Here is an 11,988-nt window from a genome sequence, read left to right on the forward strand (position 1 = left end):
TTGGAAAAAACGCAAGAAAAAACGCATCAAAAATGCGCAAAATACGTGAAAAAAACGCATGTGGATTTCTGGCAGAAATGTCAGGTTTTTGTCAGGAAAATTTCTGCCAGAAATCCAAATTCTCTTGTGTTCTTGTCCATATGTCATTCACTCAACAGCATTGCACTAAATATACTTCTACCTTTTTATATTTTGCATGCACTGTAAGGGAAGCCTATTTTTTTAACCCCTCGGTTAGTGTATTTGCTTTGTACCATTGATCCTACTGGAGCAGCTTCATGAAGACTTGCTGTAGTAGCTGGACACCAGTGCTGGAGGTGTGGGACTAGATTTCTGTGAGTGCCCTTTAATAATATTTCTTTAGGCATGTGTAGTTAGCAATCAGCCAATAAGCACCTTCTTCTTCCTTGGAATGGGTTTCCAAACAATCCCAATAATTTTACTGCGTATATTTCAAACTTTCAGAAGTACCCAATCTGGGAAACTCTTTTTATTTAATAAAATAGTGAGGAGCACCATATTGGTGTTGTTTCTAAACAGTCAGTCTTTTGCTAGAACTTCCTGGTTGTGGGATCATGGCATACATAGCATGATTCCACAACCCTCCACATCTACAATCATGTTAAGAGAGCGAGATCTCACTCTTTGCGCTAACCAAGTGTTGCCATGTGCATTACTAAGCTGTTACTGATCAGTTACCGTTAACAGCTTAGTAAAGAATGCGGCAGCACTGGGTTAGTGCAGAGAGCCAGATCTCTATATCTCTAGCTCTTCCACTATGAGTGGGTTCACAGAGAGTTGTGGGATCCCGCCACCTGGAAGTTTGAAATCGACTTATGCTAGAGTCCTTTTGGGGGACATTACGGATGTCACGCCGGTAACCCACACGCTTTCTCAGCGCAGTCCTACTCACTGCATTCACTGATCTTCTCTTCCCAGTGAACTGCCTCTTGCAGCTCTCCTAGCACTGGTGCTGAGGCTCCTCATAGCTATGGAGACATGGCCAGACTCTGAAGGAATTTAACCCTCTGTGCCCTGCAGAGTTTTGCTTGCCTTGTCTCTCACCGGCCAGCATGGAATATTTTAGGCAGCTCCTTCCTCCTGAATATAGGTCCCTAGGTTCAGTCCTTCCCTATTAATCTGTCTAGGTGCATGTTTGCTTTGACTCTTCACTTACTCATCTAGCTTGTTCACTCGTTTTGTCTGACCTCCCTGCTCCTGACCCCGGCTCTGTATTTTAATCATGTGCTGCCCACTTGGACCTCGGACTGTCTGACCATGTCTCTGTCTCTGCCCTCAGCATTTCGTTTTGTGCCTCTGACCCATCGGTCAGCTGCTGCAGGTTCAGACACCTCGCCCATTTTGATTTTGAGTTGCACTTCCGTCCTACAGAGAAGAATGTTAAAGCAAATGACTTACAGTCTTCAGCACACCGTGAATCTACAGCTTCCAAATTCTTTTCATGTTTCTCTCCTTAAACCGGGAATGTTTTTTTTAAGTCTCAGGCCAGCGTCACACACAGCGTATGAAAATACGGTCTGTATATTACGGCCGTAATACGCTGAAAAGTCCCAAAAATAGTGGTCCGTAGCTCCTCCGTAGGCAGGGTGTGTCACCGTTTTTTGCGCATGGCATCCTCCGTATGTAATCCGTATGGCAGCCGTAATGTGTGTTTTTATCGCAGGCTTGCAAAACCGACATACGGCTATACAAGGGATCCATGTGTAAAAAAACAAACAAACACATATATACTGTCTATATATATATATATATATATGTCAGTAGACACATATATGTATATATATTAATATTTCATCCAGCGCGATATAGCAGAAAGCCGGTAATTCAATTACCGGCTTTTGCTTTCTCCTTCCTAAAACCTGACATGATATGAGACCTGGTTTACATACAGTAAACCATCTCATATCCCCATTTTTTTGGCATATTCCACACTACTAATGTCAGTACTGTCTATGCAAAATTTGGCCGTTCTAGCTAGTAAATTAAGGGGTTAAATAGCGGAAAAAATTGGCGTGGGCTCCCGCACAATTTTCTCCGCCAGAGTGGTAAAGCCAGTGACTGAGGGCAGATATTAATAGCCTGGAGAGGGTCCATGGTTATTGGCCCCCCCTGGCTAAAAACATCTGCCCCCAGCCACCCCAGAAAAGGCACATCTGGAAGATGCGCCTATTCTGGCACTTGGCCACTCTCTTCCCATTCCCGTGTAGCGGTGGGATATGGGGTAATGAAGGGTTAATGCCACCTTGCTATTGTAAGGTGACATTAAGCCAAATTAATAATGGAGAGGCGTCAAATATGACACCTATCCATTATTAATCCAATACTAGTAAAGGGTTAAAAAAAAAACACACACACATTATTAAAAATTAATTTAATGAAAAAAACACAAAGGTTGTTGTATTAATTTATTCTACTCTCAATCCACTCACTGAAGACCCTCGATCTGTAAATCAAAAAAAAAATAATAAACCAAGAATATACATACCTTCCGAGGATCTGAAAGGTCCAACGATGTAAATCCATCTGAAGGGGTTAAAATATTTTGCAGGCAGGAGTTCTGTTAATGCAGCGCTACTCCTGCCTGCAAAACCCCAGCGAATGAAGGTAAAGTAGGTCAATGACCTATATTTAGCTTCATTTGCGGTGAGGCGCCCTCTGCTGGCTGTTCCTAGATCGTGGGAACTTTCCTAGAAAGGTCCCTGGCTCGAGTTCATATGAGGACAACCAGCAGAGGGCGCCTCACCGCAAATGAAGCTAAATATAGGTCATTGACCTACTTTACCTTCATTCGCTGGGGTTTTGCAGGCAGGAGTAGCGCTGTATTAACAGAACTCCTGCCTGCAAAATATTTAACCCCTTCAGATGGATTTACATCGTTGGACCTTACAGATCCTCGGAAGGTATGTATATTCTTGGTTTATTATTTTTTTTAAATTTACAGATCGAGGGTCTTCAGTGAGTGGATTGAGAGTAGAATAAATTAATACAACAACCTTTGTGTTTTTTTCATTAAATTAATTTTTAATAATGTGTGTGTGTTATTTTTTAACCCTTTACTAGTATTGGATTAATAATGGATAGGTGTCAGAATTGACGCCTCTCCATTATTAATTTGGCTTAATGTCACCTTACAATAGCAAGGTGGCATTAACCCTTCATTACCCCATATCCCACCGCTACACGGGAATGGGAAGAGAGTGGCCAAGTGCCAGAATAGGCGCATCTTCCAGATGTGCCTTTTCTGGGGTGGCTGGGGGCAGGTGTTTTTAGCCAGGGGGGGCCAAAAACCATGGACCCTCTCCAGGCTATTAATATCTGCCCTCAGTCACTGGCTTTACCACTCTGGCGGAGAAAATTGTGCGGGAGCCCACGCCAATTTTTTCCGCCATTTAACCCCTTAATTTACTAGCTAGAACGGCCAAATTTTGCATAGACACACTACTGACATTAGTAGTGTGGAATATGCAAAAAAAATGGGGATATGACATGGTTTACTGTATGTAAACCATGTCTCATATCATGTCGGGTTTAGGAAGGAGATAGAAAAGCCGGTAATTGAATTACCGGCTTTCTGCTATATCGCGCTGGATGAAATATTAATATATATACATATATGTGTCTCACTGACATATATATATATATATATATATATATATATATATATATATATACCTATTCTATGTGTACACATTTATTCTACCTATTGGACTGGAAGCTGTCAGTGTGATTTTACTGTACACCGCACTGAATTGCCGGCTTTTCTCTCTAACACCGCTGCGTATTCCTCGCAAGTCACACTGCTGGTCCGTGTGTAATCCATATTTTTGGGGCTTCCATAGACTTTCATTGACGTTTTATTTGCGCAATACGGTGACAAACGCAGCATGCTGCGATTTTCTATGGCCGTAGAAAGCCGTATAATACTGATCAGTAAAATACGGCAGATAGGAGCAGGGGCATAGAGAATAATTGTGCCGTATTTTTTGCGAGTTTGATGGACGTAGTTTCTGCGCTCTTACGTCCGTAAAACTCGCAAGTGTGACGCCGGCCTCATACTTCTGCCTCTACTTCTATTCTGGAGGTCAACAAAAGATGTCTGTTGTGGTATCATTGCCACCAGACCAGAAGTGATTCCAACAAAAAATATTACCTTGTTAAAAAGTCCAATATTTATTAATACTTAATTAAAATCAATAGAACAATAAAAACAAACAGGGCTGCAAACCTCCATGAAGAGGGGGAGCTACAGTTCAATGTTATAATTGCAACAGTATAAGATATTTAATACTATGTTTGATGATAGAACCAACTGACAAAAGGATTGTTACACAATCAACTGTTATGAGAACCAGTAATAATTTATGATATGTAATATACATCCACAATTATCAATATAAAGGTATAATACACAATAGTGAGGATATAATTAATATTAAGTTCTATGGTAATGGATACAATAATGATAAAGACAGTCCAGCCAGAACGATAACAATAATATACCTATATGTTGCTCTATGAACACAAACAGTCCAGAGTGTAATATTAGTTGTAACCAATGAGTATAACATCTATCAGCCTGATGTTAATCACAAATATCACTAATATTTTGTCTCCAGAGCGCCATTCATTACCTTATTAATGCAAGTGGGGCGATAGTGTGTCAGATAGTGCTGGTCAAGGACGTTCGTCACGGAGCTGTGCTCTCCCTCCCACACAACAGGCGCCGTCGCTGCTTGCTTCTTCCGGGGGCGTGTGCAGTGGAGGGTGCTGGCGTATTCAAATAAGAGGGTGCCTCGGATGTGTTTGAAGGAAAGGACACTGTGTATTCTAAGAAGGTTCGAGAGAGGACCTTCTACTATTTGTTTTTTTTGGAAGGATTTGGTCATGAGAAGAGATCTTGGGAACCTGCGGAAAACATCAGCGCCACGACCATTCTTGAGAGGCTTCTCCGTTGATCTGGCCAAAAAAGGAAAGGGTGGAAGGTGGGGCAATGTCACAATGGTAACTCACAGGCTTCTCAGTGCGTTCACAATGCTGCTCCTCCCAGTATCAGGACATCGCAATGAATTGCCTTTAAAGCACTCCCAGCTGTTATGACTGTATAAGCACACTCACACACGTAATGCACAAACCAGGAGAGACAAACACCTGAACTCAACAGGTCCCTGTTCAGACTAGGACAGCACCAAATCTGACCCTGATATGTACCTGCCTAACCACAGAAGATATGCATTAGTGTCCCCACTCAACGTCGACTTACACTGAATGTCTTTAACTGCACCCTCTCTATAAAAAATATGCAACGCTAAACAATAATAACTATAGATGAAATACACAAAAATCTGAGGATGAAGGACAGGCCTATGAACGTGTTCACACAGACACACAGGAAAGAAGGAAAAAATAAGAAGAACCCCACAACAAACGAATTGTGTGGAAAACCTTCCAGACCCCAAATATAAAAAAAAGAAAGGATAATGGGGAGGAAGACACACAGACCAAACATAGGGAAAGCAACATGGATTAGCCAGGTAAAATATTCCCTAGCTCAGGAGCTGGATCTCCAAACAACTTGAGTATTAATAATAGCCCCTCCCAAGAAGTGATATGACAGAGCCAAATAGGCAAATTTTGCTTTCAAACCTGGTTAACTCCTATAAGCTGAAAACTGACATTTCTCAGTGAGCCATATGGCTTGATTCTTTTGGTTAGATTAGGGAACAACTACAAGGAATAATAATATTGAATATTACAGTCTAATTTTGGATATCATGTTCACAATTTGTCTTCAGATAAGTGCAGATAGGTGGGAGAGTTTGTGGGCAGGTTTGGGATGCAGTGACAGACAAGAGGCAGAGCAAGGGTTAACAATTTTACTTGAACAGGGAGATACTCCACGCAGGGAGGCAAACAGTATAAACGGGGAAATAAACAGTTAAATGGCAGAAAGAATGGTTCAATGGCAAAAAGATATGCAGGGTTGAAAGACAGTAGATTCAGTAACGGCAGTTCCTATTAAACACCTTCTTCTCCACGGTATTCACGGTGGAAAATGAAATGCTAGGTGAAATCCCAAGAAACAGTGAAAACCCTATATTAAGGGTCACCAATCTAACCCAAGAAGAGGTGCGAAACCGGCTAAATAAGATTAAAATAGATAAATCTCCGGGTCCGGATGGCATACACCCACGAGTACTAAGAGAACTAAGTAATGTAATAGATAAACCATTATTTCTTATTTTTAGGGACTCTATAGCGACGGGGTCTGTTCTGCAGGACTGGCGCATAGCAAATGTGGTGCCAATATTCCAAAAGGGCTCTAAAAGTGAACCTGGAAATTATAGGCCAGTAAGTCTAACCTCTATTGTTGGTAAAATATTTGAAGGGTTTCTGAGGGATGTTATTCTGGATTATCTCAATGAGAATAACTGTTTAACTCCATATCAGCATGGGTTTATGAGCAATCGCTCCTGTCAAACCAATCTAATCAGTTTTTATGAAGCGGTAAGCTATAGACTGGACCACGGTGAGTCATTGGACGTGGTATATCTCGATTTTTCCAAAGCGTTTGATACCGTGCCGCACAAGAGGTTGCTACACAAAATGAGAATGCTTGGTCTGGGGGAAAATGTGTGTAAATGGGTTAGTAACTGGCTTAGTGATAGAAAGCAGAGGGTGGTTATAAATGGTATAGTCTCTAACTGGGTCGCTGTGACCAGTGGGGTACCGCAGGGGTCAGTATTGGGACCTGTTCTCTTCAACATATTCATTAATGATCTGGTAGAAGGTTTACACAGTAAAATATCGATATTTGCAGATGATACAAAACTATGTAAAGCAGTTAATACAAGAAAAGATAGTATTCTGCTACAGATGGATCTGGATAAGTTGGAAACTTGGGCTGAAAGGTGGCAGATGAGGTTTAACTATGATAAATGTAAGGTTATACACATGGGAAGAAGGAATCAATATCACCATTACACATTGAACGGGAAACCACTGGGTAAATCTGACAGGGAGAAGGACTTGGGGATCCTAGTTAATGATAAACTTACCTGGAGCAGCCAGTGCCAGGCAGCAGCTGCCAAGGCAAACAGGATCATGGGGTGCATTAAAAGAGGTCTGGATACACATGATGAGAGCATTATACTGCTTCTGTACAAATCCCTAGTTAGACCGCACATGGAGTACTGTGTCCAGTTTTGGGCACCGGTGCTCAGGAAGGATATAATGGAACTAGAGAGAGTACAAAGGAGGGCAACAAAATTAATAAAGGGGATGGGAGAACTACAATACCCAGATAGATTAGCGAAATTAGGATTATTTAGTCTAGAAAAAAGACGACTGAGGGGCGATCTAATAACCATGTATAAGTATATAAGGGGACAATACAAATATCTCGCTGAGGATCTGTTTATACCAAGGAAGGTGACGGGCACAAGGCGGCATTCTTTGCGTCTGGAGGAGAGAAGGTTTTTCCACCAACATAGAAGAGGATTCTTTACTGTTAGGGCAGTGAGAATCTGGAATTGCTTGCCTGAGGAGGTGGTGATGGCGAACTCAGTCGAGGGGTTCAAGAGAGGCCTGGATGTCTTCCTGGAGCAGAACAATATTGTATCATACAATTATTAGGTTCTGTAGAAGGATGTAGATCTGGGGATTTATTATGATGGAATATAGGCTGAACTGGATGGACAAATGTCTTTTTTCGGCCTTACTAACTATGTTACTATGTTACTTTGTACACTTATCGTGTCAGAAGTTTTACCGACTCTAATTGCTACTTGAAAGTCAGTATCACCGACAACAGCTGGTACGCTGTTTGTCCAAGAAGGTTCCATTATTAACGATGCTCGGTCTTCTGGTGGCAGTGGTCGGTGCCCTGTACCTTCCACTGGGCCCCTAGACCATAAGTGGCTTTGGCCAACACAGGCAAGGCCGCAATGCTGTCAGGGTCCTTGTAGAACAGTGTGGCAATATCTGGCAATGTGGGTAGCAGCTAACAGTCCTGCACCCTATCTCTCTATGGTAGCACACACACAGTACTCACTCGCCCGGTACATTCAACACCTCACTCCATGGTGACCATCGGGCACCCTGCCCGTCTCTCCTGGCAATCTCTATCAGCAGTGGCGGTGCTTGGGCATGGGCCACAGTCCTGTACCAGCCCAAAGTGGCTCAGCAAATATATACTGGCAAAGTCAGGGTGCAAGTTTCTGTCTAGCTCCCAGTCACTCTTATGTGGCACGTGCGCTGTACTCACGGACATGGACCGTACGGCACCTCGTTCTCTGGTAGTCAACGGGCTCACATTGCACGGGTTCAGGACACTGGCCTGCACACTGATGGAGCACTCTTTCCCCTGGCTGCTGCTGAACACACGGCTACCCTGAGCACAGCAGTCCCTTTCTCTCTGGGTTGCTGCAAACACTCCCGGCTTTTCTGTTTCTCTGGTGTGGTCCCTTTGCAGTCAATGGGGGCTGCCGCAGCACCAGTACTTTGTGGGGGAACGGGAAGCAGAGTGTGACGCTCACCTCTCTGCACACTGCCCTGGGTTTGTGCCAAGCTGATCTGCTGCATGCGCTTTTTCCTTTCATCTCCCTGCCCCCCTAGGAAAGAAGGAAGGTCCCGCTCCCTATTGCTTCCCCCCAGGAACAGGAGATGCATTCTCGACAGTTCTCACCCTGGCAAGCAGGTACCCGCGGTGCTGTCACCCCCCTTACAAGTTTGTGGGGGCTTCTAGAGAAGCGTTCTAGATACATCTAGATACTTATTGCACCATTTGCCTATCAGAAACACATTTTGTGACACTTATTTCATTTGGTACAAAATCTCCAGGATAATGTAAGTTCTCTATGATCAGAATATTAAATTACAAATTGCCTAATACATTTTTTTTTCCACAGTTGATGAAGAGCTTGCTCAAATCCGTGCCCCAAGAAATTCTCTGCGGGATTACTACCTTCAGAACAAGTGGCTAAAGTCATCCAAGAGCCAACGTCTCAAGAAGACTTCATAATCCAGATTTTACTTCATACAGAAGTAACAGCGTATATAATGTAAAGCTATAAACACATCATAAATCACTGGGGAAAAAAATAAATATCTAAAAATGACTGCTCAGAGCAACAAGGGAAAGTAAAGGTGTTGCCAATTAGGATGCCTTTCCTGGAAAAACACTCATGACATGAGACTTGAAAGCTGTATCTGTCTGAAACAGAACACATGGTGATTTTCACGAGGTTTCCAGCAATGCCTGTGGACCAGCACATGCTGGAGTCATTTGAAATGTGCTTCTTTGCTTGTTATGCTGCTAGAAAATTGCACATATATGCAGTTACATAAGAGTATCCATAGCTGGAAGACAGGAACAAAACAAAGCTATTATAAGCTACGGCCTCAGTCTAAGGACAGCATCGGGGTTTTTTTATTTTTAGTAATAGTTTACAGTGATCGTCATGTATTTTTCCAGCCTTCTTATGCTGGTAAAGCAGACCGATGGATTTCATGACACACCTATATCAGTTCTAACAGTATTATTCTAGGATCACTTCGTAAAAGCAATACGTGGGAGGAGAAACACTGATCTGGCATGTGGGTGTCACAAGCACTAACCTGGCAAATATGAAACACGGCAGTGTTCGAAACGCGTTCAGTGAGGGCTGATATGTGATCCTTGGTTGAGCCATCTATATTGGGATCTACAATTTTATGGATATGTCTTAATAAAGCTTATTGGACTTTAATGCAACAGAATTTTTCTTTTTTCCTGGAGCTGGATTTCTTCGAATCTAAATATGAAACATAGCATTATGATTGCTTTTAAGCCACGTTCATACATTCGGTATTTAGTCAGTATTTTACATTAGTATTTGTAAGTCAAAACAAGGAGAGGGTGAAAAATGCAGAATTGGTGAGGTGTTTCTATTAATGCTCATACTCATCTGTTAGGAAAACGGACGAATGCAATCCAATAAAAAATTGGATTGCACTCTGACCAATGTTAATCTATGAGTCCTTGCTCATCTGCGATTTTTTTTCTCAGCTCAGATCGAGATGAGAAACAAATCGCAGCTTGCCAAAGCAAGTCAATGGGTATGATAAAAAACCATGCCCTTTGAAAAGTCGGCAATTCATCTGCTGCATAGAGTAAAATAACAGTGTCACCTTACAAAATAGAATAGATAGAATAGATATATACAAATAGAATATATGGCTATAAAGATGTCAGTGACATATATAATTATTAAAGTGATTGTGTAACTTACTGTACATGTATTTTATTACTTACTAAATTATTTTCTGAAAAAATTGCATGGGGTCCCTCAACATTTTATTAACAACCAGAGGGAAAGCGGTCAGCTGAGGGCAGATGTTTATAGCTTGGGAAGGGAGTAATATCCATGGAACTTCCCAGGCTACTAATATCAGTTCACAAAAAATGACGTAAGGTCCCACTATAATTAATCACCAGCAAAGGCTAGGCAGACAGCTGTGGGCTGATATTAATAGCCTAGGAAGGGGCAATGGATTTTGGCCCCTGCCCAGACTAAAAACATCTGCTTTTAGCCTCCTCAGAAAAATCATATCCATAAAATTCTGGCACTTGGCATTGCTCTTCCCACTAGCCCTGGTGCGGTGGTAAGTGGGGAATAGTTGGGAGGGTTGATGTCAACTTTGTATTGTCAGGTGACATCAAGCCCAGAGGTTAGTAATGGAGAGGCATTTTTAAAAATGAGTAAACTGGCTGTGCTCACCATTCCAGGGTCTTGCACTGAGTCTCTGCCAATGCTCCCAGGGTCCGATATTATTTGCGGCACTGACATCACAGTAGCGTGCCAGCCAATCAGTGAGCTCAGCAGCACTGAGTGGAGTTGTTCCAATTACATGGGCAGAGCTGCTGAGCTCACTGATTGGCTGCAGCACTCTTGACATGACATTAGCACTGCAGTTGATATCAGACAACCGGAGCAATGGTGGGGACTCGGGGAGGTGTGAGTAAGGCATCATTTGATTTTTTTTATATGCACCCGAGAACCAACATTTTCTCATGGGGACATTTCATTTAAGATGATGGTTACTCAGTATATGAAAATACAAGGTATTTATATTAAGACATTTTTCTGTTCTGCTTCCTGTCAGGCCAGGTTCAGGCACACATATGCAAAATAGTCAGTTTTTCATTCAGAAAAAAACAGACGATTGTTCATTCATATCAATATCCCTATGCCATCCATTTGTGCATTTTTTACGTTTTTAGTAAATAATAAAAGACAAAATGCAGTTTCAGTTTCCTTTGTTAATAATTGCAATAGAGCCATAAAATCGGATGCCATTTGGGTGGTAACCCTTGTGTGATCCTTTTTTAGACTTGACAAGTTTGATTGGAGATATGGATCAAAGTAGCACATGCCACATTTTTTACATGCAGACCATAGGTCAGTGTGTAAACACGTTCATTTGACTTATATTAGTAAATGTTCTGTCCGTAGGCAACTCGGTTTTGCATACTGAAAGCACTTAGACATTTCATAGGCTTGACTAAAATTGCTGTTTTATGATCAACTTTAGACTCCAAAAGATAAAGAAAAACTTAATAGTCGTCAACAAGTTGAGAGGTTTAATTGTCTTTTTTACCACACAGTAATCTCTGTAAAAAACATAACCCACAAAATAATAGTAGAATTGTTTCTTTTATTTTTCCAACTTCACCCCATAAATAATTTTATTTCTGGTGTCTAATAAATTATATCATGAATTTAATGGTGTCATTAAAAATCACCTTGCACCACAAAATTCAAGCTGACATGCAGCTTTGCTGATGTAAAGAGGAGATGAAATAGGAAAGAAGAAAAAAAAAGAAAAAGCACAACAGGAAGGGGTTAATGTTATAGTCGATCTGTGTACAGTACATCTGCCAGGGAACAAAAAGCAACACAAGCAATTTCCCAATTACTGTACATTTCG

The 11,988-nt window shown here is 41.7% G+C and overlaps 1 protein-coding gene across 1 annotated transcript in view; it reads left to right on the top strand.

The window, feature by feature from the left end:
- Positions 1-9,767, top strand: part of SMLR1 (small leucine rich protein 1) — a 45,193-nt gene extending 35,426 nt beyond the window's left edge. The window contains exon 2 of the mRNA XM_069726047.1: positions 8,928-9,767. Within this exon, the coding sequence (XP_069582148.1) occupies positions 8,928-9,040 (113 nt within the window). The 3' untranslated portion in view covers positions 9,041-9,767. The remainder of the gene's footprint in view (positions 1-8,927) is intronic.
- The last annotated feature ends 2,221 nt before the right edge of the window (positions 9,768-11,988 follow it).

Source organism: Ranitomeya imitator, chromosome 5, assembly GCF_032444005.1.
Source record: "Ranitomeya imitator isolate aRanImi1 chromosome 5, aRanImi1.pri, whole genome shotgun sequence".
Taxonomy (NCBI): Eukaryota; Metazoa; Chordata; class Amphibia; order Anura; family Dendrobatidae; genus Ranitomeya; species Ranitomeya imitator.